At 46.9% G+C, this 26,922-nt stretch overlaps 1 protein-coding gene across 1 annotated transcript; it reads left to right on the top strand.

The window, feature by feature from the left end:
• The first annotated feature begins 16,251 nt into the window (after positions 1-16,251).
• Positions 16,252-24,834, top strand: SLC46A2 (solute carrier family 46 member 2). Its single transcript, XM_069474564.1, has 4 exons — positions 16,252-17,551; positions 19,001-19,084; positions 19,482-19,638; positions 23,938-24,834. The coding sequence occupies exons 1-4, from the start codon at positions 16,423-16,425 to the stop codon at positions 23,993-23,995; spliced, it is 1,428 nt and encodes a 475-aa protein (XP_069330665.1). The 5' UTR covers positions 16,252-16,422; the 3' UTR covers positions 23,996-24,834.
• Positions 24,835-26,922: the final 2,088 nt, after the last annotated feature.

The following is a 26,922-nucleotide window of genomic DNA, read 5'->3' as shown; positions in this document are numbered from 1 at the left end:
ACATAGCCTTGATTCTAAAATTATAATGTCCACTATAGTGTGTTAATCACCAATTTGACATGCATTGTAAAGATGTCTTCTCCCTTCTCCTTGGGCTAAGGCCACTGCAGGCAGTCTGCAGGCTTCAGGAAAGTGTCTTTTTCTCTTTCCTCCATTGCTTTTATCTCAGATGCCTAACAGCAGCTTCTGGCCTCTCTGGGATTGGAGTACAGGGAGGGAGAAGGAAGAGAGAGGAGCAGAAAATTTCATACTTGGCGGACGCTATCATAACATGGCTTCATGCTCTCTGGACCTGGCAGGTATTTCAAGCTGATCCTTTCTCATGCGGGTTGCCTTGAAAGGTTCCTCTGACCACCACTCTCCCACACTGTAGGAAGAGCTCCTTTGACTGTTCTCTTCCTATTCATATCCCTAACCCCACCCCCACCCAGCACCTTCCAGTGGTATATCCCAGAATCTCCCCTGGTAGGCCATCCTCCTGGGAAGGATTCTTGCTAATCCAGGCCAAAATTCCAGCTATCATTTCTGAGGATTCATGGGCTTTGCTCTGCCTTTGGAGCGGGTGTGCTTATTTGCCAATTGCAGGCTCTAGCCTGTTCCATGGCCACTTTGGCTTTCTCAGTTATGAGTCAGATGCCAGTTCCCTGGGTCCCTAATACCAGAGAACATGTGTTCAGATCTGTCAGACGAACTGGATCCCTGAACAAATGTGGGATGAGAGCTTCCAAACTGGAATGCTAGAGCAGCAATAGATAAAGAAGAAAGGATAGGCCAAGTGGAAGCACAAAGCCTAAAGTTTGCAGTTAGCAACCATTCCGAGCTGAGGGTATGATGGCCAGGGTTTGATCACTATGGAAAGGAGAGAACTAAAGTACAAAAGAAGAAATCTCCTGCCTGATAAGAGTGCCTTTGTTTACCTACAGGAATTGAGTCACATCAGTCTGTGTCATTTATGATGGGCATTTTAGGCCACACAGTATCAGCTCAACCTGCAGAGGGGCTGGAGACTAAAGTCCATCATACAGCCTATCAACCAATCCACGTGATGAAGCCCCAGTAAAAACTCTGGACACCAAAGCTCAGGTGAGTTTCCCTGGTTGGCAACACTCCACGCTTGCTGTTGCACATTGTGGCCAGGGCAGTGGTGCTATCTGTAACTCCAGCGGTTCTGCTCTTGGAAACTTCCTGGATTCTGCCAGGGGCTCAAAGCTGGCCTGGAAGGAACGTGACATTGCTCAGGCCTTCCTCTGGAGTTCCTCCAATGGGGACACCAAGAGGGCTGCTGGTCACAAGAGAGATACATCCTCCATCCATAGTTGGCAAAAGCTTCAACACAGTCAGGAATGACCACTGAAAGAAACCTCAGGGGCACAGCATGCTCTTTAAGTAAGCTTCCATCTGCAGACAAAATAAGGTCTTCCCTGAGTATGAGGCCATGTTATTTATGACTCAAGGTGAGGTTAAACGCTATAGATAGGACTTTGAAGCCTCCTTCCCACCCCTGGAGATACCAAGAAAGGTCTTCTCTGTCTCCTTTTGCACCTTTGAGCTAAGGGACAGATATGTCCCCATTAACAGGTTACTTCCTATAGATATTCTAGGCCTGCCATTTACTCCCATGGTGTTTTTGAAGAGGAATAGCTGTGAGGCAATTGCCATAAAATCATTAGCAGAGAACAGAGCACTAGTATGACAGTGAGTCCCAGCAGCACTTGAAAAGAACTTTGCATTCCTGATTCGTATCAGCTTCTCAGTGGTCTGTGTCTCTGCTTTTTCCCGTGAGACAATTCTGGCCTCAGAAATCGCCAAAGAAATGTTGACTACATTGTCCAGACCCAGGATCACTGCCCTGTCAACACTTCAGTCTCCAAAAGGATGATAAAGTTTTAATCAGATATCCTTAAGTGATACAAAATTTTGCTTTGGATACCCGTATTCTCTTTTCAATTCCAGAAATTTAAAGTCAACTTCTACTTTCAAACTTCCCTGGTAGGTCAACTCTTCATTAGTGTAATCCAGTCATTAGGTGGGGATCTCCCAGCCCCTTAAGTTCTAGAAACCAATGGGCTTGGACTCCTATCCTGCAGTTTATGGAAGTCCAAAGCTTTATCAACATTTCCTACAAATGTCCAGAGGGTATGTTCTCATGTTCACACAGCTGTGGGCTGGCAATATCTGATATTCTCAGATGCTGGGAATTAATTGCCTTGTCCCTGAAGAGGGTATCTGAGTGAAGACCACAATACCCACTGCAGCTCACCTCTCCCATCTCTCATATCCCTTTGGAAATGACTTATACATAATTCTGGTTGGCTTGGCTTGCTGGGAAAATTACAAGAGAAATATTAGTAGCATGAACTACAGCCCCCACTGCTGCATCTATCTTGAGTCCATAAATGATACTCATCATCCCCTTCTCCATTTCCCATTATAGATCCTCCTCACCCTTGGCTAGTACTTCTGCTGCTCTAGGTGACTTATCTGGTGAGGTGACCCAGACTATCATCCCTAATGTGGCTGATCTTTGATTTACTCTGTCTTTCTCAGACTGTGGCTACTGTACTTGTCCATTTACCATTGAAACTGGGCATAAGAACACCAAGAGGTGCTTCATGGATCTCCAGGGCACCAGACATGGTCATTCCTGTCCCCTTGAGTAGCAGCAGTCCTAATTATCCCTGCATTTCCCTTTCTGCCTGCTGTTCTCTTGGCACATGGAACCAGAAGTACCACAGCAACAGTGATAACTTAAATTTCAATGGGAATCTTACTGTGTCCCCTGGTGGAAGTGGTCCCTTTTAGACCTGCAGCACTAACACTATAGGGGTGGGAAGCACAAATTCCCCAAGAGAATTGCTGAGAGTGATAGTAAGTGGGTCCACTCCTATTTCTAGCCCTCAGTTTCCAGAGGGATACATTTTGGGGACCAGGAATGGTTTCACATAATGATTATTGATCTGGGGTACCCTAGAAAATGGTACCTCATCCTTATAGGACAGTAATTCTAAACTGAGATCTTGGCTGGTCTCTTAAAGGCCATTCTACCATTCTGATAGGCTGGCTCCTGGGTGATGAAGTACGTGATAGAATTAGTGAGTCCCCATGGTCATGTGCAAACTACTGTACCTCTTTGGCTGTAAAATGGGACCTTTAGCTTTGATGCCTTGCTGATATCACTCTATAAGGTCTCCTGTCATGGTGCTGACTGAAGCTCCCCATCAGGAAAGATATACAGAATATGAGTTGATCCTGATCAGGATGGTATTTACTCTTTCTATTGCACAAGGGATCTAATATAGTCAAGCAGCCACCAAGGGGCTGCTTAGTTTCCTCAGGGCATGATGCTGTATCAGGGGGTTCAATGTTGGTCTCTACTGTGGACAGGCTAGATTTTCAGCAGAAGCAACAGCTAGATCATCTGTTGAACCCATGTATAGTCCATCCCTACCACATGACTACTCTGTTAATGCAAGCATTATACCAACTCCCGGGCAGCTAATGACAGAAGGCAAATGATGTCAATTGGCTGAATCACTTGGTCTACATTGGTTGGATAATGCCCCTTCTATAACAGATACTGCAGTGGGCTAATGCACATGTGAAACAAAGATCTTCACACCTCCCATAAGCCCACTCATGCCTCCTCCTCAGACCTCCTTGTCCCTGATCTTCTAATCTATCATCTTCCAGACCTCTAGCCCACCAGCCTGACTATCTGCTACTGCTCATGGAACCATGTGTATTCATACCTTGGGAAACTCATGTGACAACAGCTATATCTGCCAGAGATTTCCCCACTGGGAGGATTTCTCACTGCGAGCGTTCAGTACCACACCTGTGTGGTACTGTAGTAGAGCAGGAGTCTTTTGGCTTGTGCTGACATATTGAATTGACCCATTTGTGAGCCAAGCTCACTCTTTTTCCCCCCTCCATCAGCTGTCATAAGATAGATCCCCTATGTGGCTGGTGCTGAGGCCTCTCCCTCAGCTGGGCAACATGGGATCTGGGCCACCTGTTCTCGCAGCTTGCTCTTGCCCCCTTCCCCCACTCATGCTCTACCCCAGTGGACCACTTCCATCTTATGATGGATTGCTGCTGGTCAGATGCTCCATCTCCACCAGAGCCCAACAGCACAACAGAAACTGCTTTCTGAATGGTGTACAGTCATCCCTCTGTATCTGTGGGGGATTCATTCCCGAACCCCACAGGTACCAAAATCCATGGATGCTCAAGTCCCTGATATAAAATGGCATGGTATTTGCGTATAACCTATGCACATCATCCAGTGTACTTTAAATCACCTCTCTAGATTACTTATAATACCCAATACAATGTAAATGCTATGTAAATAGTTGTTTACAGCATTGGTTTTTATTTGTATTTTTTTTAATCATTGTTTTGTTATTTATTGTCCAAATGTTTTCATTCAATGGGTGGTTGGTTGCATCCTCAGATGTAAAACCTGAGGACGTGGAGGTTCCACTACAGTTCTCCTTCGTGGGATTTGGAAACTGAGTAGGTTAACAGAAGTTTAATCTTATTAATAGTTCTGTCCCTGGCATGAGTTATATTTTACCCCAGAAGGCAGAGGTATTCTCTAATGTTTTGTCATTGATAGATATGAAATATAATTGGTCATTGCATACCTTAACTCACAATTAACTTCACCCCTTTCAAACTTCTCCCTACTAGTATAAAAAGCCAAATTTCCTTACCCTGTGGTTAGAAATTTTCACCACAATGTCCTTGCCCCTCCTGTGGACTTTAGAACTGGGCTCTAAGGTAAAAATTCTATAAATTCTCATGGGAAAAAGCCTTCCAGGTGCAATGGTATTATACTTTCCCAAAATACCTATGTACTGTGTATCTCATATTAATTTTCCTCTGAGCTAGTGAGATTATTTGGTTCTTTACACACACTGTTTCTGACTGATCACATTTATTCCGGTGGCTTTTTCTTTTTTCTTTTTTTTTTGAGACAGAGTCTTGCTCTGTTGCCCAGGCTAGAGTGCCGTGGTGGCAGCCTAGCTCACAGCAACCTCAAACTCCTGAGCTCAAGCAATCCTCCTGCCTCAACCTCCCAAGTAGCTGGCACTACAGGCATGCGCCACCATGCCCGGCTAATTTTTTCTATATATTTTTAGTTGTCCAGATCATTTCTTTCTATTTTTTTAGTAGAGATGGGGGTCTTGCTCTTGCTCAGGCTGGTCTCGAACTCCTGAGCTCAAACGATCCACCCACCTCGGCCTCCCAGAGTGCTAGGATTACAGGCATGAGCCACCACACCCAGCTATTCCGGTGGCTTTGAATACCAGTATTCCAAGTCTTAAGTCAATCACCATCATCACTCCAGGATCTAAATATATGCAGGTTATAATTTCTTTATCCATATCCAATCTTTTTTAAAAATCATGAATCTGATAGGCTACTAGTGATATATTGTTTAATTGTTCACTTTTAATTACTAATGAGGTTGAACATTTGTTTCATATTCTCACTGTAAAATGATTTCTTCCTCTTTGCATTGTCTCTTCTCATCATTTGCCCACTGTAGTGATGCTGTGACGCGCTATCCAGATCTCCCTTCCAGGGCTGGTGCATTCATTCTCTCAATGTTGACAGCTGTGAGGTCTCCGATTAAGTCACTCTCTGAGAACAGGTTTCAGCTGAAGAAAATTGCCTAGACCAAATTCATGCCCCCTTTCTCCAAGGCAACCTGAATCCAATGGTTGATCCATGTTGTAGGGTGGAGAGTATAAAGGCTTGGCCCCCTGGCCTCAAGTTTGAGAATTACCTCTCATAATATTTTCCCAACACATGTTCAGTGGAAAAGTATTTATCTCTGAGTAGTTTAAAAGCTCAAAACCTTCCAGAAAACAAGACAATGCTCTCTCCCCGAGCATCCTCTTCCCACATAACATCTCAGCTACATCTGGCTCATCTGACCTTCCTCCCTGCAGCCTTCTCCAGTTCAAAGAGAGGCCAGGCCCTCATCATTCCTTTTTACTGTGGGATCTCAACCCATCACTTGTTCCCTCTCTGTCCTGATTCTTCAATCAGTTCCTTTCTACTGATTCTTTGAGCCTAAAATCCTTCCCAAGAACCACAATAAGCAGCATACCTCTGGAAAACACCTCCAGCACACCTTATCACACATACCTGTAAACTTCTGTTCATGCATCTGTGTTCACCAAAAACTTGCAACTTCCTTTAGGGTCAAATATGCCATGTTGCACAACTCCACAGGGCACAGACACCATAGGCTGTGTGAATGCTATTGAGCAGCGCATGTAATCGAATGAATGAACAACCACCAATGGCAAACAGGAGGATTTTTTTCTACCCAGTAGGTGGCGCTCAGGTATTTTTCAACAGCACAATGTGGCAGTGCGTCAGAGGTTGACCTCAGCAACACAGTAAACTCATTACCATTTTCTTTTGTTTTTTTTTTTTGTTGTTGTTGTTTGTTTGTTTTTAATTTTTTTCTCTTTTTTTTTTTTTAGCCAGTCAAATTTAGCAGCGGGGCGGGGGGGGGGGGGGTTGAATACCAACTTTAGTGACACTAATGTTAATAAGTTCTGATAACCCACTACCATCGGACCAGCCACTACCATTTTCTTAATCAAATAAGCCTTTATAACAAGGGTACTGGGATTATCAACTCAGATTCTAAAAGAAGCTTTGAGTTTGTGTAGCCTCAGTTTAAAACTTCTCCAGGAAAAGGAGTACAATTCCCACTTAAACAGGTCAGTTAGCTGTTTGGTCACTTGTTCATGCTTCATTCAAGAAACACTTATGGAACATTCATGACAGCAGCACATGTCAGACACTGTGCTGAACATTCATGACAGCAGAACATTCTGACAGCAGCACATGTCAGACACTGTGCTGCTGAATTCAGGTGAGGATAAAAAGAAAAAGACGTGATCTCTGTACCCATGGACCATTCAGGCATTAATCCAAAACTCATACAAATACCATTAAATTGTAGCAGTGGAAAGAGCTACAGATGAGAGGTACATGCTGTTATGAGAACATCTAATAGACCAAGACAGGAAGTTCAAGGAAGGCTTCCTTGAGAACAAGATGGTTGAGTTAACATCTGAAGGCGGAGTAGGCGCTCACTAGATGAATGGAAATGGAATGTCATAAGCAGAGATATGAACATGTTCTAAGGCCCTGAAGGGAGTTTGAGGAAGAGAATGAGGGAGACCAGTTGGCTGAACCATTGTGGGCAAGGTGGGGAGTGTCATGTGAGATGAGGCTGGAGAGTTAGGAAGGGCCGGAACTGGCAAGCCTTATAGCCATAATATGAGTTTGAGTCTTTATTCCAAGAGTAGCTGGAAGTCATTGATGGGTTATAAGCAGAGAAATGAGGGGATCATTTATGTGCTTTGGAAAGGATCACTTTGGCTGCAGTGTGGCTAATGTACTGGAGGGAGCCTTTAGAGATGTGGGAAACAAGTTAGGAGATTATTTAGTAGAGGAGGAGAGAGAAGCTGGTGGCTTGTACTAGGGTATGTCTGGAAAGCTCTGACTACTGGAGATTCCTTCCTTATGCCAAACCAAAACGTGCATCCAGCGCCCCCAGCTCTTTCCTCTGGGACCACAAAGAACAAGTCAACTCCACGCGAACATGGCAGTCCTTTAAGTAACTTAAACGCATTGTGCCACCACCTGTTCCTCTTCACACCACCTTACCCCCATCACTTAGTCCTCCTTTATTCAGTTTAGAGAGCACGAGCCTTTAAACAGGCCCTCAAGGCCAGGCACAGTGGCTCAGGGCTGTAATCCCAGCACTCTGGGAGACAAAGGCAGGAGGATGGCTTGAGCCCAGGAGTTCGCAGTTGCAGTGAGCTATGATGACACCACTGCACTCTAGCCTGGGTGACAGAGAGAGACCTTGTCTCAAAAACAAATAAATAAGTAAAAATAAAAGATAAATAAACAGGCCCTGAAATGGCTTATATATTAATTCCCCTCACTGCCCCTCTCAGGGCAATCTCATTCCGTCACTTGTTTTTTTCACTTTCTTGTTGTGTTGGTATCCTTTGCAGCACAAAAGTTTCTAATTTTGATGAAGTTCACTTGGCCAGTGAGTTTTGAACAGAATTGGTGGAAGTCACTTCCTGGGCCAAGTATTTAATGGCCAATGTGAGAATCTCTAGAGCTCTCTTTAAATGGTGACCAGAAATGTTTGAGATGGTGGCAGTCTTGTCAGTTTGGGTCCCTAAATGATTACAATCACCAGAGCCCTTCTGCCAACCCGTGATAGAAACGTAGCCTCAGAGAGCAACACATCTTGGTTATTTTAAACACTGAAATTTTGGGGTTGTTACCACAGCATAACCAACCCTATTATGACTGACAAACACATCTTTTGTAACTTCATTGGTTGTCAGAATATTATAAAATAAAAACTAAAACACTTTTAAAAATAAACTAGAGATTAAGTTAGAGTTTAAAATTATCCAAGAACCTGGAAATAAGATATAAAATGCCTTTTATCTCAAGATAGTGGGTGGACATATGCAGTACCTCTTCTTCCACTCGAAATACTATTGAATGCAGAGGGAATATAATTAAGAATAACTGCACTGAATCAAAGGCAACCAGGATAGATACTATCAGTGAACCAGAGCCATAAATGAATTTCAGAAGATGCTATGCAGATAGAATCAGACTGAACCCAAAATCCATGGAACTGAGAAGTCCTAAAACACAACCCAGTCAAAAGAGGAGATGGCACCTTGTTAGAGGCAGGTGACATGGAGTGAACTCCAGCCCCGATATTTGATGACTCAACTTCAATCTTCAAAACATTAACTTGATTTCTGAAAGGGGAAGCAGATGTCTTTTATTTTCTCCTCAGTCCTCCTGTGAGTCTGCAAGTTGAGCAATATTAATAGCTATGTATGGAAATAGCCTTTGACTGTGTCTTTTATTCCCAAGTTGAGCAATATTAATAACTACATATGGAAATAGACTTTGACTGTTTCTTTTATTCCTCTGGACTAGTTTCAGCCTTTTTCACGGAGTTTGTGTTTCCCTGACACTTTCACTCCATGAAATCAGAAAGTGATTGTGTGCTAACTTTATTTAGATCATGACAGCGGTGTTTTCAGGCCCATGCTGGCCACATCTCTCCAAGATCTATTTTTTTGGTTTCACAAAGCAAAATTTAACCACCAAAATGATAGTGCAGGCAAGCAAATATTTTGTTAGGGTGACTCATATAAATATATTTCAGTTATTAAACAGCAGAAATGTTGCCTGGTTGTTTTTGTTTGTTTGTTTGTTTGTTTGGGGTGTTTTTTTGGTCTCCTTTGCTCCCTGAATTACACAGCATAGTTCACTTGTTTTTTTAATAGACTTTTTTTTTTTTGGAGACAGAGTCTTTGCTCTGCCTGGGGCTAGAGTGCCGTGGCATCAGCCCAGCTCACAGCAACCTCAAACTCCTGGGCTCAAGCAATCCTACTGCCTCAGCCTCCCGAGTGCCACCATGCCCAGCTAATTTTTTCTATATATTTTTAGTTGGCCAGATAATTTCTTTCTATTTTTAGTAGAGACGGGGTCTCACTCTTGCTCAGGCTGGTCTCAAATTCCTGAGCTCAAACGATCCGCCCACCTTGGCCTCCCAGAGTGCTAGGATTACAGGCATGAGCCACTGCACCTGGCCTACAGACTTTATTTTTTAGAGCAGTTTTATGTTCACAGCAAAGTTGAGCAGAAGGTATAAAGATTTCCCATATACCCCTGGCCCCCACACATGACAGCCTCCCTCCCCCATTATCAGCATCCCCTGCAGGGTGGGACATTTGTCATAATTGATGAACCTGCACCGACACATCACTTATCACCCAGAGTCACCGGGTACATTAGGGTTTACTCTTGAAGTTGAGTTAGTGTTTTGGTAATGCCACAAAAAATAGTTAATTTTAACTAATTCATTTCAGAATTTTTTTTTAAATAGTATGAAATGTAGACAAAGACCGCACAGATAAAACAGAAAAAACTGCTCTTGTCCATACCATAAACCACACACCATACCTCAACAACATCTTGTATGGTAGAATTTGGGTAAGACTTTTAAGCCCACTTGGATAAGGTTTTTTAAAAAGTAAGAAATTGAGGGGGAAATTAAAAGAAAAGAAAACCGAAATCTCCTCTACTCCACCCCTGATTTGCATTCGAGTTATTTCCTTTGTAGACAGGAGAAACCACACAAAAAGGACAGGCCAGTAAGTAGAGCAAAATAAAAAAATCCATGGGCAAAAATTATCCTCTGCACAGAAGACACTGACAATTTTATTGGGTTATAATAGCTACAATTTACTAATTGTGCGAATGTAGCACAAGCTATAGATTAAATAGATTTTTACGTAGGAGCTACCTGAGACCTGAAAATTATTTCAAAGTTTCCTCCAGAATAAAAAGATTGAGAAATACTGTTAAGAGTGAAGGAGAAGGCAAGGCTAGGAGAGTTTGAATGTTTGAAGGCAATGGTGAAGTTCTGAACTGGTACATTTGGAGAATGAAGGAGTGAAAGTTGGCTGGAGAAACAGAACTGCTGGATAGTTTTTGAGGGCTCATTTGAGACTAGAGTTTGTAAATTTATAGTAATATCAATCTTTCCTATGATAAGACTTCCCCCAACAGTCCTCAGCTATAAGTAAGACAGCAAAGGAAAGAAAAAAGGAAAAAACTACTGGTTTGGAAAATCATATATTAATAGAGGGGTCACTGAGTCCTAACAAGATCAAAGAATCATTGAAGTGGAAGTAGATGAACAAACAGCACAGAAGGAGAGGAGGCTGTAGTCAGAGAGTAGGATGTTTGAATTAATGACTTTGGACACCTCCAGCTGCAGTTGATAGTCAGATTCAGGATCCAAGGGAGTTTGTAACTGAAGAAGCATGGAGACCCCTAGAGATGAGAGGCCATGGGTTTGATTCCATCAAATCTCTTGCATTTATTTGCAACTGATAGAAAACTCAAATCAGACTGGCATTACAAAAAGGGAACGCAGTAGCTTTTGTTATTAAAAAGTCAAGGGATGTCGGGCCTGGTTAGTACTTGGATGGGAGACTGTCTGGGAATACCGGGTGCTGTAGGCTTTGGAAAAAAAAAAAGTAAAGGGATGACTTAGCTTCAGGCACAGCTGAATCCATGAGCTTATATGGTGTCATGAGGATCTTGACTCTCTCCATTTTTTGGTTCTTTATATTGGCTCTAATCTCAGGCAAGCTCTTCTCTAGTGGTAGCAAACAGCTGCCAGCAACTCCAGACTCTCATCTTCATCCATCCGAGTAGAAAAGAAAAAGTGTTTCTTCCCCAACTATTTAAGCCAAAGTCCTAGGCCTTGTTCTCATTGGTCTAAATCTGGGCCACATTTCCATCTCTGAACCAATCAATTATTGCGATCACAGGCAGATAATGCTGTGATTGGACAGACCTGAGTCTCAGATCCACTCGTAATATACTTACTTAGGGATATAGTCAAACTATCTGGAAAACATGAACTGAGGGGATTAGAGGATGGTTCATCAGAGGAAAAACGGGATGTTGTTACTAGAAGAAAAGTTGATGTGTACTGCACAGCAAAAACAGCTGATATCTTTTTTCTTTTACAGTGATGAGCAGGTTGTTCATGAGGTCATTCAGATTGACAGCAGAGCCTGGGAGGAAAAGAAGTGCCATAAAGCCTGTCTTTGACAAAAGAGAAGGCATGGCCTGGAATCAGTGACTTCACGTGTAAAACAGAACCTGTAGTGTTAGTACTTAAAGCCTTTTGATAACCCTTCAGACTGGAAGATTCTTAAGGGCAAAGGATTTTTGCAGCCCTGGTACCTGCTAGTGAGCTTGATACTCAATAAATGCTTGTGGATGGATGGATGGATGGATGGATAGATGGATAGGTAGAAGGATGGGTGGATGGATGGGTGGGTGGATGAATGGGTAGATGGATGAATGGGTGGATGGATGAATGAGTGGATGGATGTGGAGATTGATGGGTAAATGGATGAGTGGATGGATGGATGGGTGGATGGATGGATGGATGATGAATGAGTGAATGGACAAATGGACCACTGAGTTTGAAATTATCCTAGATAGAAATAGGCTCACAGTATTTGGTAGAAAATGTCCAACAACGGGCCAGGCACAGTGGCTCTTGCTTGTAATCCTAGCACTCCGGGAGGCTGAGGTGGGTGGATCGTTTGAGCTCAGGAGTTCAAGACCAGCCTGAGCAAGAGCGAGACCCCGTCTCTACTAAAAAATAGAAAGAAATTATCTGGACAACCAAAAAAATATATGTATATAAAATCAGCCGGGCATGGTGGCGCATGCCTGTAGTCCCAGCTACTCAGGAGGCAGGAGGATCGCTTGAGCCCAGGAGTTTTAGGTTGTTGTGAGCTAGACTGATGCCATGGCACTCTAGCCTGGGCAACAGAGTGAGACAAAAAAAAACATGTTCAACAACAAATTCCTTCTTAAAATGTACCACTTCTATTCAATGACCTTAGAAATGGAGCACTGGAAAAACAGCATAGACTCTGAAGTCACACAAGCCTAGGTACCTGGCTCTGTGTGACTTTGTGCAAGTCATCCCACTACCCTCAGTCTCCATTTCCTCATGTGTAAAATTGGGCAATGTCAGGGTGCTACCTCTGAGGGGAAATGCCAATGGAGCAATTTCCCCTGGGTAGCATTCATTATTTTGATGAATTTACTATGGATAGGGCCTGGCTCTCAGCCTGACAATAAAAAACATCATTTCATCAGCACATGGAGAAGGAAGCCATTTTCCAGATAGAGACCCACATTAACCAAACGAGAAAGGGGACTTGGGCTGCGTCTTACATGTAGTAATGCACCAGCCATTGGAAAACCCTTGAGAGAAATTGCCGGGGTGGTCTCTGACAAGATGGTCTCTGTCTTCTTGGGTAAGTTTGTACATTTTTACTTTGTTCTATTATATCTTTATGTTTGGGGGGGCGCATCTTATTTCCTCGCTCCCCATATCTTAGGGAAAGGCTTACCTCAGTCCCTAAAATACTAACATTGAAGAGAACAACACCTTTTCTACCAGTGTAATTTGCAAATCAGCTGCGAGAGGACTCTCTGCCCCTCAGGATGTGGGTCAGATGGCTTAACTCCCCAATCTCACAGCCAGTGAAAGTCCACAGCCTGAGATTTCAGCAATGCCTTTGGAGATTTGTATTCTCACGGCCTCCTCTTCCTTCCACTTCCTCATGGTCTCCGGTCAGCATTATGTCAATCAGAGATGAAGCACACAGCTCCTTCACCAGTTTCCACCACACTAAAAAACAAAGAATGCCACTCACACAAAACATTCATGAATAGACTTTTCCAAAGAGCTGAGGGGTGAGGGGAGGTCCCAGGAAAGAGTCCTATGCACACGATATAGCGAGCTGTTTAAAGCCACGCTAGGCATTCCTGTTCTTCCAAAGTCCCTTCTGACTACCCTGACACCAGGGGTTCTTGTCCGGGCCCTTCCCACCCACAGCCCCTCCCTAGTCTCATTCCTCCCCACATGTCTGTTTTTCTTCTCTTCCCTTCTCCCTCTTCTGTCCTCTCTCCCCCTTCCCTCTCTGGAACTTCAGATTTCCTCTTGCTGACTCACGCGCCACTCTCTGGAACCTCCTCCACAGCTGAAACCCAGACCTGAGGATTTCACCTCCTAACACTGATCAAAGGTGTTTTCCAAACAAAAACTCTTCCTTTCCAGGATGAATTTTGGAGCCACCTGTTCAGAAAATGAAAGTATTCCCTACCTGATTGCAAAGTGTCTGGGATATAGGTACAACAAATAAACCATCCACTCCTCTTGTTCCTTATCATATACACAATACATTGTTGATCAACAATAATCCCATGATGACTGTATTGTTTCTGCTCCACTCCACATTCCTATGTGGGTTGTGAGGACACCTGCAAACAGAATTCTCTGTTACCTATATTTTCCCTACAGCTGCTGGCCTTCAAAGACTGGTGCCAAATACTGGTTCCCAGATTTACTAGTCTTGTGCTCTTGCACACATTGCTTACCCCCTCTGGTCTCAGTTTCCCAGTCTGTAAAATGGGATGCTAGATCAGCTTATAGACTTCTTGGGAAGATTAAATTAATTAATTCATGTAACGTGCCTAATACATTTAAGGGTACAGTAGATGTCAGCTGCTACTTGTTTTTCTTTTGGGATAGTGTGACTTTATCAATGGAAAGACAAGAGAGTTTAACCTTTGCACTTTAATGAAGCCAGCCTTGAGCTAGAGACTAGATTACACACTACATCTGGAAGTCCTAGGGTCACAGCTCAACTTGCTGGTGGCCTGGGCCACAGAGGATAGCCAGGCACTAACTCAGCTGGGGCCCTGCTCTCAGAGATGGAGCGGGGAGTGGGGACATAGTGAGAATATACTCCAACCCAGAGTAGCCAAAACTGGGAGAGACACTGATTTCCCTGAGTCCAGCTCATTTCTAGGCCAGAGGTCTCAGGTCTCAAGCCTGGAGGGTCCCCGGGCTGGCTGGCATCCTGAGGACCCAGCTCCCACTAGATCTGTCCTAGATCTCATGTGAATCTCTCAGAGGCCCTTGACATTTCCCTGGCTTCACAAGAGGGTGGGAAGAACTGAAATACCACAGACCCTCCCAGAGAGGACTGAGGATGCCCCCTACTGTCTGCAGCCCCAAGAATAGACAGACTCCTTGATCAAATGGCCAAAACGGTCCATCCAGTTCAGGTTGTTCTCATGGCCATACCTGATGGCCGAGTGCCACCTGCCCCATTACCCACCCATGCCCTGGAGTCTCCACCCCTCACAGGAACAGGCTGACTTGACTGCTGGCTGCAGCCTCGGGAAAAATAAGGTTAGGAACAGAGTGGGAGAGCCAGGCTTGGGTTGGGTGAAACCAGTATCTCCCAAGGTGGGCCAAAATGAGTGGGAGGCAGAGGGAAATGGGCCACTGGGCCAGGTCCACAGGATGAATCTTGAACGGGGAGCCCAGGCGTGTCTTTCTCTTTGCAGAAGGCAGAGTTGTCTGGGCCTGGACACAAGGGGGCTGGGCAGTGCAGGGAGGGAAAGAGAAGGAGATTACAGCCCACCTGAAAACTACCTAAATGGCACATAGCTACACAAAATCATTTGGAATCTGGTCCCTACTCCCTACACAAGTACATTATCCATGTGGCTTTTTTAACTCTCCCTGCAGACTTGAGTCTCCCTTTTGTGTCTTCGGGCTCTTGCTCATCCACACTGCCACAGCTGCGTCAGGTTGAGGGTGGAGGGACAGGGAGAGAGGCTGTGTGCTTTGAGTCTCCATCACTGGGGTGATCTTGCTCCTTGGTATGTTTTGGCCTCTGCACCACCCATGACCCCGGCCCTCTTTGCAGAAGTGTGTAGGTAAAGGAGGAAGCAAGGCTGACTGGGAAGTGGAAGTCTCAGCAGAGCCAGAGCAGGGAGCCCACAAGAGGGAAGAAGCGCTGCTGCTAAGAAGCAGAAAGGGTCCTGGGGAGTTTCCTTAGGAGAAGATGACCCTGGTGACTCTGCCCTTTCCAGTGGGCTCAACCCCCTGCCAGAAAGTCCAGTTTTATCATCTGGAGGGGCATCTAGGGCTGGGAGGACCTCCCCTTCTCACCCCTGGCCCTGGGGTTTGAGGCAGGAGCCTCCTAGACTGGGGCCAGCGCCCACCAAGGCAGGACTCTTCTCCGATAGGCTCCTGGCTTGAAGAAGGGCCATCAGCTTGAAGCCTCCCCTGCCTTGAGGAGGCAGGCCCCTTCTCCTGAGTTTTTACTTCCATATTGCATTAAAACCCCAAATAAAGCCTCACACCCCAGGATTTATCCTAGGCAGAATCCTAGGCATCCCACCCCTCTGCCAAAGGTGCCTTCCTGGGACAAGAGAATTTGGAAACACTTCCTGGGCAGGTCAGCTCCTGCCCCAGGAGGAGGTCCCCAGCGATCCGCGGGAGGTCCGGGCACGCCTGGCTGTGGGGAAATTCGGCCCGGTCAGGCGGCCGCGCTCACAGGAGCAGCGTGACGCGGCGGCCCGGGGTGGGGGCGCCCGGAGCTGAGAGTCGCTGTGCGCTCCCCCGCGCCTGGCTTCCCTGGGCCGTCGCCAGCCCTGAGCGGCCGGCGGGGGCGAGGGCGGGGGCGGAGCGCGGCCTTTTCTGACCCGAGGAGGAGTGGCTGAGGCCGGGGAGGTCACTCGGCTGCTGGACTGGCTGCTGTCACACGCGCTCCGCGCCCTGGCTCCGCTCGGCGCTCTCCTGCGCGCAACCGGGCGCACAGCGCACACTCGCGCTCTCGGACTCAGCCAGCCCTGACCCTCCGCAGCGGCCGAATTTGGGAGCATCTCCCTGTCGCTGCAGCCAGCAAGCCCCTCTAGCTCCTATCAGGTCACATGGGCCCCGGGGTCACCTGCCCGTGGAGCGGTCGCCTGCCTCGCCTCCAGGTGAGGACCTGGATCGAGCCCGTGGTGGCCTCGACCCAGGTGGCCGCCTCCCTCTACGACGCGGGGCTGCTCCTCGTGGTTAAGGCGTCCTTCGGAGGCGGAGGCTCCTCCAACCACAGCGCCAGCCCGTCGCCGCGTGGGACTCTAGAAGACCAGCAGCAGAGGGCCATCTCCAATTTCTACATCATCTACAACCTCGTGGTGGGCCTGACGCCCCTGCTGTCCGCCTACGGGCTGGGCTGGCTCAGCGACCGCTACCACCGCAAGATTTCCATCTGCGTGTCGCTGCTGGGCTTCCTGCTCTCCCGCCTCGGGCTGCTGCTCAAGGTGCTGCTGGACTGGCCGGTGGAGATGCTGTACGGGGCGGCAGCGCTGAACGGGCTGTGCGGCGGCTTCTCGGCCTTCTGGTCCGGGGTCATGGCGCTGGGATCCCTGGGCTCCTCCGAGGGCCGCCGCTCCGTGCGCCTCATCCTTATTGACCTGATCCTGGGCTTGGCGGGGTTCTGCGGGAGCATGGCCTCCGGGCATCTCTTCAAGCAGATGGCTGGGCACTCTGGCCAGGGCCTGATACTGACGGCCTGCAGCGTGAGCTGTGCCACGTTCGCCCTCTTCTACAGCCTCTTGGTGCTGAAGGTCCCTGAGTCGGTGGCCAAGCCCAGCAAGGAGCTCCCCTCCGTGGATACCGTGTCTGGCACCGTTGGCACATATCGCACCCTAGATCCTGATCAGCTGGACAAGCAGAGTGTAGTGGGGCACCTTCCATCTCCTGGAAAAGCAAAGCCCCCCAAAACCATCATTGCCCTGCTCTTTGTGGGTGCTATCATATACGACCTGGCAGTGGTGGGCACAGTGGACGTGCTGCCCCTTTTTGTGCTGAGGGAGCCTCTGAAATGGAACCAAGTGCAGGTGGGCTATGGTATGGCTGCAGGGTACACCATCTTCATCACCAGCTTCCTGGGTGTCCTGGTCTTCTCCCGCTGCTTCCGGGACACCACCATGATCATGATTGGGATGGTCTCCTTTGGGTCAGGAGCCCTCCTCTTGGCTTTTGTGAAAGAGACATACATGTTCTATATTGGTGAGTAGGGCATTCTTGGGGAGGTAGGACGTTGCTGGCCCTCTGTGCCATGGGGCTGGCACCAGGGATGCTGTGGTCTGGGCATCCCAGCTCAGCTCCAGGAACTGAACCTGCTACTTAGGAGGCACGAGGGAGACAGGATTATGTGCACTTGAGCTTATCTGTATTGCTGATTGAAATGTTACCAGAGTGGTGTCCCTGGCACTAGGAGGTCAAGGAGGTGTGGTCAGTGGTACCTGGAGTCAGTAGGGGAGGCTTCAGGATGGCCTTGAATGGAAGAGATGGGGTTGGGTTTCTTCTCCCCAATTTTAAAGAGATGAAACATTAAATAATCCAACTGAAAAGATCCCTTAATTATAACCATTTGGGGCCAACGAAGGGCTTATTTTAAATCCATAAAAATACTCAATAAATGCCTTCCACAACCAATGTAATAAATTCCCTCAAGGAAGCAGAATGAAGTTTCCATCTGAGGACACAAGTCAGACAAACCACAGGCAGAGAGCTCTAGACCAGTGCTCCAACAGAACTTTCTATCATGACGGCAATGGTGATATCTGTTCTGTCCAATACAGTAGCCACCAGCCCCAGGGGGAGTGCTCAAGAGTCCAGTGAATGGGCTCTTTAGCCCAGCGTGGCTTGAAATGTGGCTAGCGCAACTAAGGAACAGAATTTTAAATATTAGTTCATTTTAATCAATTTAAAAAGTCACAGAAATACCATAAAGAACAACTCCAGGGAGCTACCTGAGGCTTGCCCTTGGCCCAGGTCACACATCTCAGAAAAACACCTAACAAAATGGCAAACTAACTCCTGGCCAGTTCCCAGTTATACTGGCCATATGCAAAGGACAGGGTACCCTCCACCTTCCCTTTTCTTCCCGCCACCTCTCTCTCTCTCTCTCACACACACACACACAGACACACACAGACACACACACACGCTCACTCACTCACACGCTGCATCTAGATGATCAATAGACCTTGAAGGCTATGCAGCCACTGTGTGAGTGGGACACATGTCTGAAGGCAGTCTGCAAAAGCTCCTGGGACTGTCTCCCAGAGGTATTCACGAATGTCAAGGACAGGCACTTCTCTCCTGGGGAAGCAGGGAGAGGAATCTTGGTCACTTTGGTGGCACTCGCTCCACTTCCCCAGAAATCACTTAAGTCTGCCAATAAAGACACCCTTCACCAACTGTCACCGTGTCAACCGTGCCCCGCTGCCTTGCAGATCTGTATGCGGCATACACAGTAGCAGGGCGCAGAGACTCAGAGCCTGGTCAAGGGAGGGCGCTAGGCTGCCAGCAGAGAAATGACTTCTTCCAGGTCAAGCCGTGTGTGGAATTTAGGGAGAGGGGGTGCTAAGGGAAGCTTTTGCTTTATTCTAATTTCCTCCTCTGTCAAGGCTGGGCTACAGTGAGGAGTGTTCTTGTGTGATCTCTTCACAGCTCGAGCTGTCATGATGTTCGCTCTCATCCCCATCACAACCATCCGATCGGCCATGTCCAAGCTCATAAAAGGCTCCTCTTATGGTGAGTGACAGAATCTCTCCAGGATCTTCTGCCTGGGGTTTTTTCATAACCACTCAGCTGGAGGCACAGACCTGCAGAAGGCACTTGAGAGAGTTCCAGAAGCATCCTTGCATACACTAGGAACACTGGTTTCCATCCAGGGCAGAGAGTGGAAACAGAAGGGTGGGAAAGACTCAGAAAGTCAGCCACTAAAAAGCCACAGTCAAAGGAAGACACTGTCACCCACTGGTCTCAGGAAGATCCCACTAGATCGAGGCAGAATTCCTGGAAAATTGAGTCATAAAGATTGAGCAGGAATCCTTGGAAGGCGGAGGGAAGAGCTCCCCAGAGACTCAGCTAGCAGGGAACAAGGAAGGTACAGCAGCACACTTCTTGGTAACCTCTGTCCCTTCCACAGGGAAGGTATTCGTCATACTGCAGCTGTCCCTGGCTCTGACCGGCGTGGTGACATCCACCATGTATAACAAGATCTATCAGCTCACCATGGAGACGTTCGTGGGCACCTGCTTTGCTCTCTCCTCCTTCCTCTCCTTCCTGGCCATCATCCCGATCGGGTAAGAGGGCAGCTGTGTGCGCCGGGGCTCTGGCGCTTACGTCATGAGTGTTGGACCGTCTCCAGCCCACCCGCATGGGATTACTTATCTTCAGCACTTAAATGCAGTGGCTTCTGAGTAGGCTCTCTCACAATGAAAAAGTCCTCCTGTGTCCCCAAACTCATAATCTGGCAATTTGGGAATTCCCCCAGATTGCAAGTACAAAACAGAGGGCCCTAACCAGCCGGCCCACTTCCTGGCAGTTTTGTAATGACTGTTTATGGGAGCTTCATATACTTCCTTAGCAAGAGAGGCTGAGATCAGAAACCCTCATGAACCATTCAGACCTCTTTTGTTTCACTTCCGTTAGGTCAAAGTCATCCTGTCTCGTGCCCTCAAAGGGCTCTGTGCTCAGTGCCACTGAAATCTCCTGGCCACTGGGTCGTGTGGTCGGTTGCCACATGTGGCTAGACATTCCCATATAGGAAAGCACGGTTTAGACTGTTAGGCCCTTTAACCCCTTCCCCTGAAGTGAGGTTCTCCCATGCTTGTATTGGTGCTGGCAGAAGAGAAGGGAATATATATAAATATATATCTCCATAGAATAAATATATCCACAATAAAGTACAAGGGATTTGCATTTTCAAGGGACCTGCTTAGCAGCACATGAGGGCTCCACATATCAGTTATGGTGGTATTACAGGCAGCAGAGTAGAAAATAATGACAGACAAGCTGGAAGGGACAGTGACAAAGCCCTTTTTGGAACTCTCAGATCACATCATAATATAGGCCCTTGCCTGCATAGAAGGTTAAGCCTCTGGGGATAGAGCCGTCAATCATTATGGTTCTTTGCTTTATTTCATAGTTGAGAAACATAAGGTATGAGGATCAAATAGCTGAGAGAGTTTGTACAAGCAACAGGCAGGACCAGCTCTCGCTTTGTGAGGTGGAGACTGAGCAAGATCTGTCCTCATACTGTCCAACCCTTAGGCCTTTTCACATGCTCCTGTTTTCACGTGAGTCCTGGCTGGCTGGGTTGGACTGACTCAGCTAGAGTTGGCACGCATGCAGACTTCTCAGGAGCCTCAGCTCTTTGCCAAGATTAGTAGTTTGAAAATTGAAAATGATCCAGTCCTGTCTCATTGGCAGTTGGTTAAAGTAGTCTCTTTAACCTAAACAAACAAAAACCAATAAACAAAAGAAAACAAGTGTTACTAGTTAGTGTGTGTCACAAAGACACAGACAAATGCAAGCAATGAGAGAATTCAAGTAAGCAATTGACCAAGTGCTTATGCGGATAAGGCACTTAAGTGAGTGCTCACTGTTCCCCTCTGTTGTAGACATTTAGCAGCAGAGATACGCATGTGCAAACAAAGCCACATTCTTTGTACACTGGAATCACTGGGAAAGATTTTTAAATTACTGCTATTGGGATCCCACGTCCAGAGATTTTGACTCAATTGATCCGGGGCACAGCTGGGGCATAGGAATTTTTAAAAGCTCTCCAGGTGATTCGAATGTACGACCAAGATTGAGAGCCTCTGGTATAAAAGGAGTGTTTCTATTACCTTTCCCTTCCACAAAGTCACTAAATAACTGAGATCCTGAAAAATTCTTACAGCTAGAAGAGGTCAAGGCTGTGCAGTCAATCATTAAGTGAAAACAACAGGAAAGACCAGTAGAGCTTTCTAACCACAGAAAGAAAAGCTACATTCCGATGACATGAAAACCCAGGAAGGCATACTGGAGCAGAGGAGGACTCGGAAGGCCAAGGGTGGACCAGGTCACAGTCTGTATCCGCTTCCTTGATGCCAGGAGAGGTCCCTAGGCCACAGCTGCCAACCTGTTTGCAATCCAAGGGGCTGTGACTATGCCCCTACCTGGTACCAAAGTGAGCCGATTTCATGCTACTGTACGTCCATGCAAAATGAGTGACTCAGGCAAAGATCTCAAGCAATGAGGTTTATTAAGCCAAAGTTGAGGACACACCTGGGAAAAACACAAACTACAGACAAATCTGTCGCTGGTTTTCCAAAGGGGCATTTGGGAGCTTCAGTATTTAAGGGGAACAGGGCATACAGGGAAAAGGGGAGGGGGGAGGGGGAGTGAGGCAAAATTGGTTACAATCTTGTGAAGCCCAGGAAAATCTACATTTTATATAAGAAAAGGGGAATGTTAGAAGAGAAAAAGGGAGTGAAGGAAGCATCAATTATGTAGATGTCCCTGGGTAGATGGAAGAATGTCTGATCTTATCTTGTCTCTGTTCTGCACCTGGCAAGATAAACTTGTAATTCATTATTAGTGTGGAATCAAACAGACTTTAGTTTTAGGAGCTAAAGGTAGCAAAGTTCCAATTTGCACATCCTTGCTTATGGGAGGCCAGCAAGGAATTCCCTCACGAATGATCTGTGGGGCGAGTCCTTCACAGGTGCCTGAGGCCTTTACCTTCCTTTTTACATAAGCAGTTGGGGGGCAGGTGGTCCTGAGATTTTTATTTTCCTTTACACAGTTATGCCCCTTCCCGGTACCAAAGCGAGGCAATTTCGTGCTGCTGTGAAAACCTGCTCTCTCCTGTTTGCTCTTCTTTCCATGCAATAGGGAGACGCCGAGGAAATAATTGTGTGGTTCTGCACACCCCCAACCTTCTCCCTTCACCCCCTCACACACATGCGCGCAGCTAATGCTCATGCTTCATAGAGAAAATAGAAGCCATCAGAAGGGACTGAACTCATCTTTTCCAGTCTACAAACCTACGTTCACTTGCACCTATCATCGTCTTTTTTTTAAATGACAATAATAGCAGACACTTTAATAGCCCTTACTATGTGCCAGGCACTACTTTAAATATTTCATATATTTTAACTAATCTTCCCAAGCAATCCTCCGAGGTAATTACTATTATCCCCATTTTGCAGGTGAGGAAACAGAGACTGAAGGTATTATGTAATCTAACAAAGGATGTGCAGCTAGGCAGTGGCAGAGACAGGATTTGAACCCAGGCAGTCTCTCTTAGCCGCCACATGCACTACTTCTCGGAAAAGTTGCCCAGTATCTGGGTGCCGCTTCTCCCATCTCCTTAGGGTGCTCATCCACTGCTTGACTGCTTTCTCCTGAACTCTTCTACCAGAACTGACACCTGACCTGCCACCCTCTCTTTCCTCCTCTTCATGGTCAAGTTCTCCAAAGGCTGCCCTGCACAGGCTGTCTCGCATCCTCACCTCCCACTCACTTTCCAACCCACTCCAGCCTGATTTGCTCCCCCGACTCTGCCAGCACTGCTCTGCCAAGGCCACCAATGGCTTCTACGTCGCTGAATCAGTTGACGCGCTGCCAACCTCATCTCACGTGATCTCTCAGCAGCCCCTAATGCTGTCGATCACTCTTTCCTCAGAAGGTATTTGTCACTTGGCTTTCACAACACCTCTTTCTGCTGGGTTTTCTCCCACCTCTCTCATGGCTTCTCCTCTACAAACCTCCAAATGTAGGTATTCTTTGGGGCTCTGCTCTGGGCTGTCTTCTCACTTTGCATTCTCTCTCTGAGCAATCTACAGTACTTCCACATGTTCTAATTACCATTTAAATGTTCAAAATTGGGTTCTTGATACCCTCCTAAACCTGCTCCCATCTCACTAACTGGCACCACTACCCGCCCAGGCTGGAGTCCCCACCAGCCCCCTTTCTCATCTCCCCCTCCTCCAGCCCATCAGGCCTCATTCCTTGATTCTACTTCCAAAATATGCCTCAAAGTCATCCTCCATTTCCACCGCTACCACCCCTAGTCCAAAGCATCTCAATGACTGAGTCAGCTTCTGAACCATTCCCCGCACATCCGCTCTTGTTCTTGTTCTCCTCCCACCTTCTCCCCACCAGGCGGCCAGAGCAATTTCCCTAAAGTATAACTCAGATCATGTCAGCTCCTGCTCAAAACGCCATACTTGGCTTTCATTGCTTTTTATTTATTTATTTATGATTTTTTTGAGGCAGCTGATTCTGCTTGGGATTAGCGAAGGCTAATCTTGATCTTGAGATCTACCTGGGAATTCATTATCAGGCAGAAGCGAGATGGAAAGGGATTCCAGGAAAAGCAAAATGCAGATGCAGCGGGCTCATGATGTTATGGGAAGCAGGGGCAGGCTCAGTACCTGCAGGACGAGAACGAACCCGCAATGAGAGCAGTTCCCTCGGACCACCCCTCTCCACTCAGGGCAGCATTCTGGTGCCATAAATGGATATAGCCTCTCAGTCTTTCAGTGACTAAAAAGACATGACATCCCCCATGCCAGCTGTCTCTTGTAACTCTCTATTATAAATTCTTACAGCATCGTGGCCTATAAACAAGTCGCATGGTTGCAATATGGAGACATCACAGAGAAATGAAGGTGCTGACCCGTGGGAGCCGAAAACACCAGCAATGGCCAGGCCTCCCCTGAAGACCACAGAAGTGACTGGGGAACTGGTGACCAAAGCAACCCACTGCCCAAGAAGCCAGAGTTGGCCTCAGAATGACCCACTCTCACCCAGGGGGGTCCCTGGTGGGTGGGGAAAAGCACTTTCCTGGTGATGGAAGAACTTTCTCAGCTTTAAGATGCCCCTATGAGGCAGAGATGAGGTTCTGCTGGCAGCAGAGCAGGAACCCAAGGGTTAGACGCAGGCTGCGTTGCTGCCATTCCAGACCCAAAAAGGGGCTTCAGGCTCCAGCTGCAGAGAGCCAGCCCCCTTTCTTCCAGAGACTGTCTTGAGGGCTCCACAGTATGGCCAACTGTCACCTGGGTGCCGTGCTGGAGTCTTGCAGGAGAGCTCAACCCAAGGCATGCATTTCAATACCTACGGGGAATGTGGAGGGGACAGTTTACAAGAACTGCCAACCGTTGCACCCAAACACCACTATCTTTTAAATTAAAATAAAACCTTGAAAGAAGTTAGCTTTCTTTCCTGAGGCCTCCTCAGCTGTGAACACTCAGGAGAGCAATGGAGCCCAGGCCCATGGCATCTGGGCAGTGTTACTGTTACTTGTAAGCAGCAAATACCAAGAGACTTGCTCCAATGGAATATTCAATTGAATATATTCAGCCAACAATACTTCCCAAAGTGGGTGGTGTGGAGGAAGAGGAGATATATTAAGAGCCACTTTACTTTGAGGTACTTATTTTTATAGCCTATTTTACTTGGATCTATAAAATCAGACTCACCTCCTAATAAAATCGGCATTCATAGTATGAGTGTATGAATCATTCTTTCCCAGGTCAGACTCCCTCTTTAACTACAGACACAAGATCCTTACACTGGGGTAAAACACAAAGCGAGAGAATGCATTTAAATCTCAGGGCACTTGGGCTCAGAAAGTTTGTGTCTCTAAGCCCTTTGGCAGGGAATGAACAAAACTTTATGGCTCATCTACTAAGGTCCCAGCACTGTGCAAGGTGCTGAGATACAGCGAGAACAAGACATGACCACCTCTGCCCCAACAGAGTGTACTGACAGACGGTGTGGAAAGAACAGCAGGTAGCGATGTTTGCTGTGATAAATGCTAATGCAAGGGTACAACCAGGTTTGCGAGAGCAGCCAGGGCTTCCCAGAAGTGACATCTATAATAAGATGGGAGAATAAGTAGGAGTTACCAAGGCCAGATGTTGGGGGACATTCCAGGCAGAAGGAACAACATGCTGGAAGTCCCAAAGGTGAAAATGTCCCCAGGTTTAGGAATTCAATGCAAAGGAAGCAAAGAGGGAGGGAGGGACAAATATGAAGGACAAGATAGAGATGAGACCGGAGCAGTAAGGCGGGACAACATAAAAGATCCCTTTCAAAAGAAGAAAACATTTCTCTTTATAGTAAATGGGATGGCTGTTGGAAGGTTTTAAGCAGAAACACAGAATGCTTATATTTGCGTCTTAGAAAGAGCTCTCTGGCAGCACTGAGAACGTATTGGTGGAAAGAGTGAGCAAGACTTGCAGGAAGGAGACCAGCCAAGAGACTGCAGCAGGTGTAGGATACTGGCAGACTGACATTGGGTAAGAAGTCATGAGTGTGGAGAAAAGTAGACGCACATGGAGAAATATCTGGGAGCTAGAGGTCACAGGAGCTGGTGATGGATGAATTGTAGAGGGTGGGACTGCTGGAGGCCAGAGTGACTCAGATTTGGGGCTCAGGCCACCAGGAAGGAGGTAGAGCCCCTCACTGAGACAGGCAACATTAGCAGAGCAGATGGGACAGGAACAATGAGGTCAAGATCATGGTCCACTCTCCAGCCTCCTTCACTAATATGCTCATTCCTCTGACTCCTTGCCTTCTACCCCAGCCCCTGACCAGCCCCCCAACCTGAATGAATCTCATCACTCCTGCTCCTGAAGAGCTTGCTCTTAACATTCAGAGAAATTTATTTGTCCACATTGACCCTGCTATAAACCTGTGGTTTTTAACCTGAGCTGGGCTCTCAAAGCCCAAGTATTGGCTCCTTTTCAACCCCACCTGTCACCAGGGCAACAGTTTCAAACCTCTCAGCTCTCCCCGGGGACACCATTTCTTCTAACCAATGTTCTAATCCAGTGGTTCTTGGACTGATAGCGTAATTGTCACCTGGGAACCTGTTGGAAATGAGAATTCGGTGGCAAATCAGTTCCACTCAAATCAAACTCTAGGAGTGGGGCCTGACAATTGGTGCTTCACAAGCCCTCAAGTTTAAGAAACACCATTCTCTCCTGTCGGGCCTTTTTCTGAAAGTTCTTGCAACCTTCCCTGGGTCCTCCTCCTCCTCTCCCTGCATCCTTAATTCCTGAGGCCCCCAAGGCCCTGCCCTTGGTTCTCTTCCTAAATAATCTAGTCCACTTCTATGGACTCAAGAACTCCATTTCCAACAGTCTAGTCAAGATCTCCACCTCGATTTCCTCAAACCTAAACCCAAACCAAATTCTTCCTCTCCCACCCCACCACCTACGCTTACTCTTTTTTATTTCTCTCCTGATTGATTGTGGTCAATGGCATCATCTCCAGCTCTCAGGCTGGAAATCCCCAAGTCATCTCTGGCCCGTTCCCCTCACTTCTTGCCAAGCTTTTGCAATCTATTCCTATTTATCCTCCAGGCCTCGATCTGACCACAATCCTCCAGCATCCTATTTCCATCATCTTCTTAAAAAGAAAACAGAAAAAGTAAAAGGTATACTCTGCTTTAAAAAAAAAAAAAAAAAATTCACGGGCAAGCACAGTGGCTCACACCTGCAATCCTAGCACTCAGAGAGGGCGAGGTAGGAGGATTGCTCAAGGCCAGGAGTTTGAGAGCAGCCTGAGCAAGAGACCCTGTTTCGAGA

The sequence above is a fragment of the Eulemur rufifrons genome, chromosome 7 (genome assembly GCF_041146395.1).
Source record: "Eulemur rufifrons isolate Redbay chromosome 7, OSU_ERuf_1, whole genome shotgun sequence".
Classification (NCBI taxonomy): domain Eukaryota; kingdom Metazoa; phylum Chordata; class Mammalia; order Primates; family Lemuridae; genus Eulemur; species Eulemur rufifrons.
Note: the sequence above shows the minus strand (reverse complement) of the source record. Positions and strands in the feature narration are given on the sequence as shown.

Bases quoted from the DNA above. Each gene is read 5' to 3' on its own strand.
- SLC46A2 (XM_069474564.1), top strand. From the start codon at position 16,423: ATGGGCCCCGGGGTCACCTGCCCGTGGAGCGGTCGCCTGCCTCGCCTC. The intron at 19,085-19,481 runs GTGAGTGACAGA...TCCCTTCCACAG, and splicing joins CATAAAAGGCTCCTCTTATG to GGAAGGTATTCGTCATACTG. The intron at 19,639-23,937 runs GTAAGAGGGCAG...AAATTCTTACAG, and splicing joins CTGGCCATCATCCCGATCGG to CATCGTGGCCTATAAACAAG.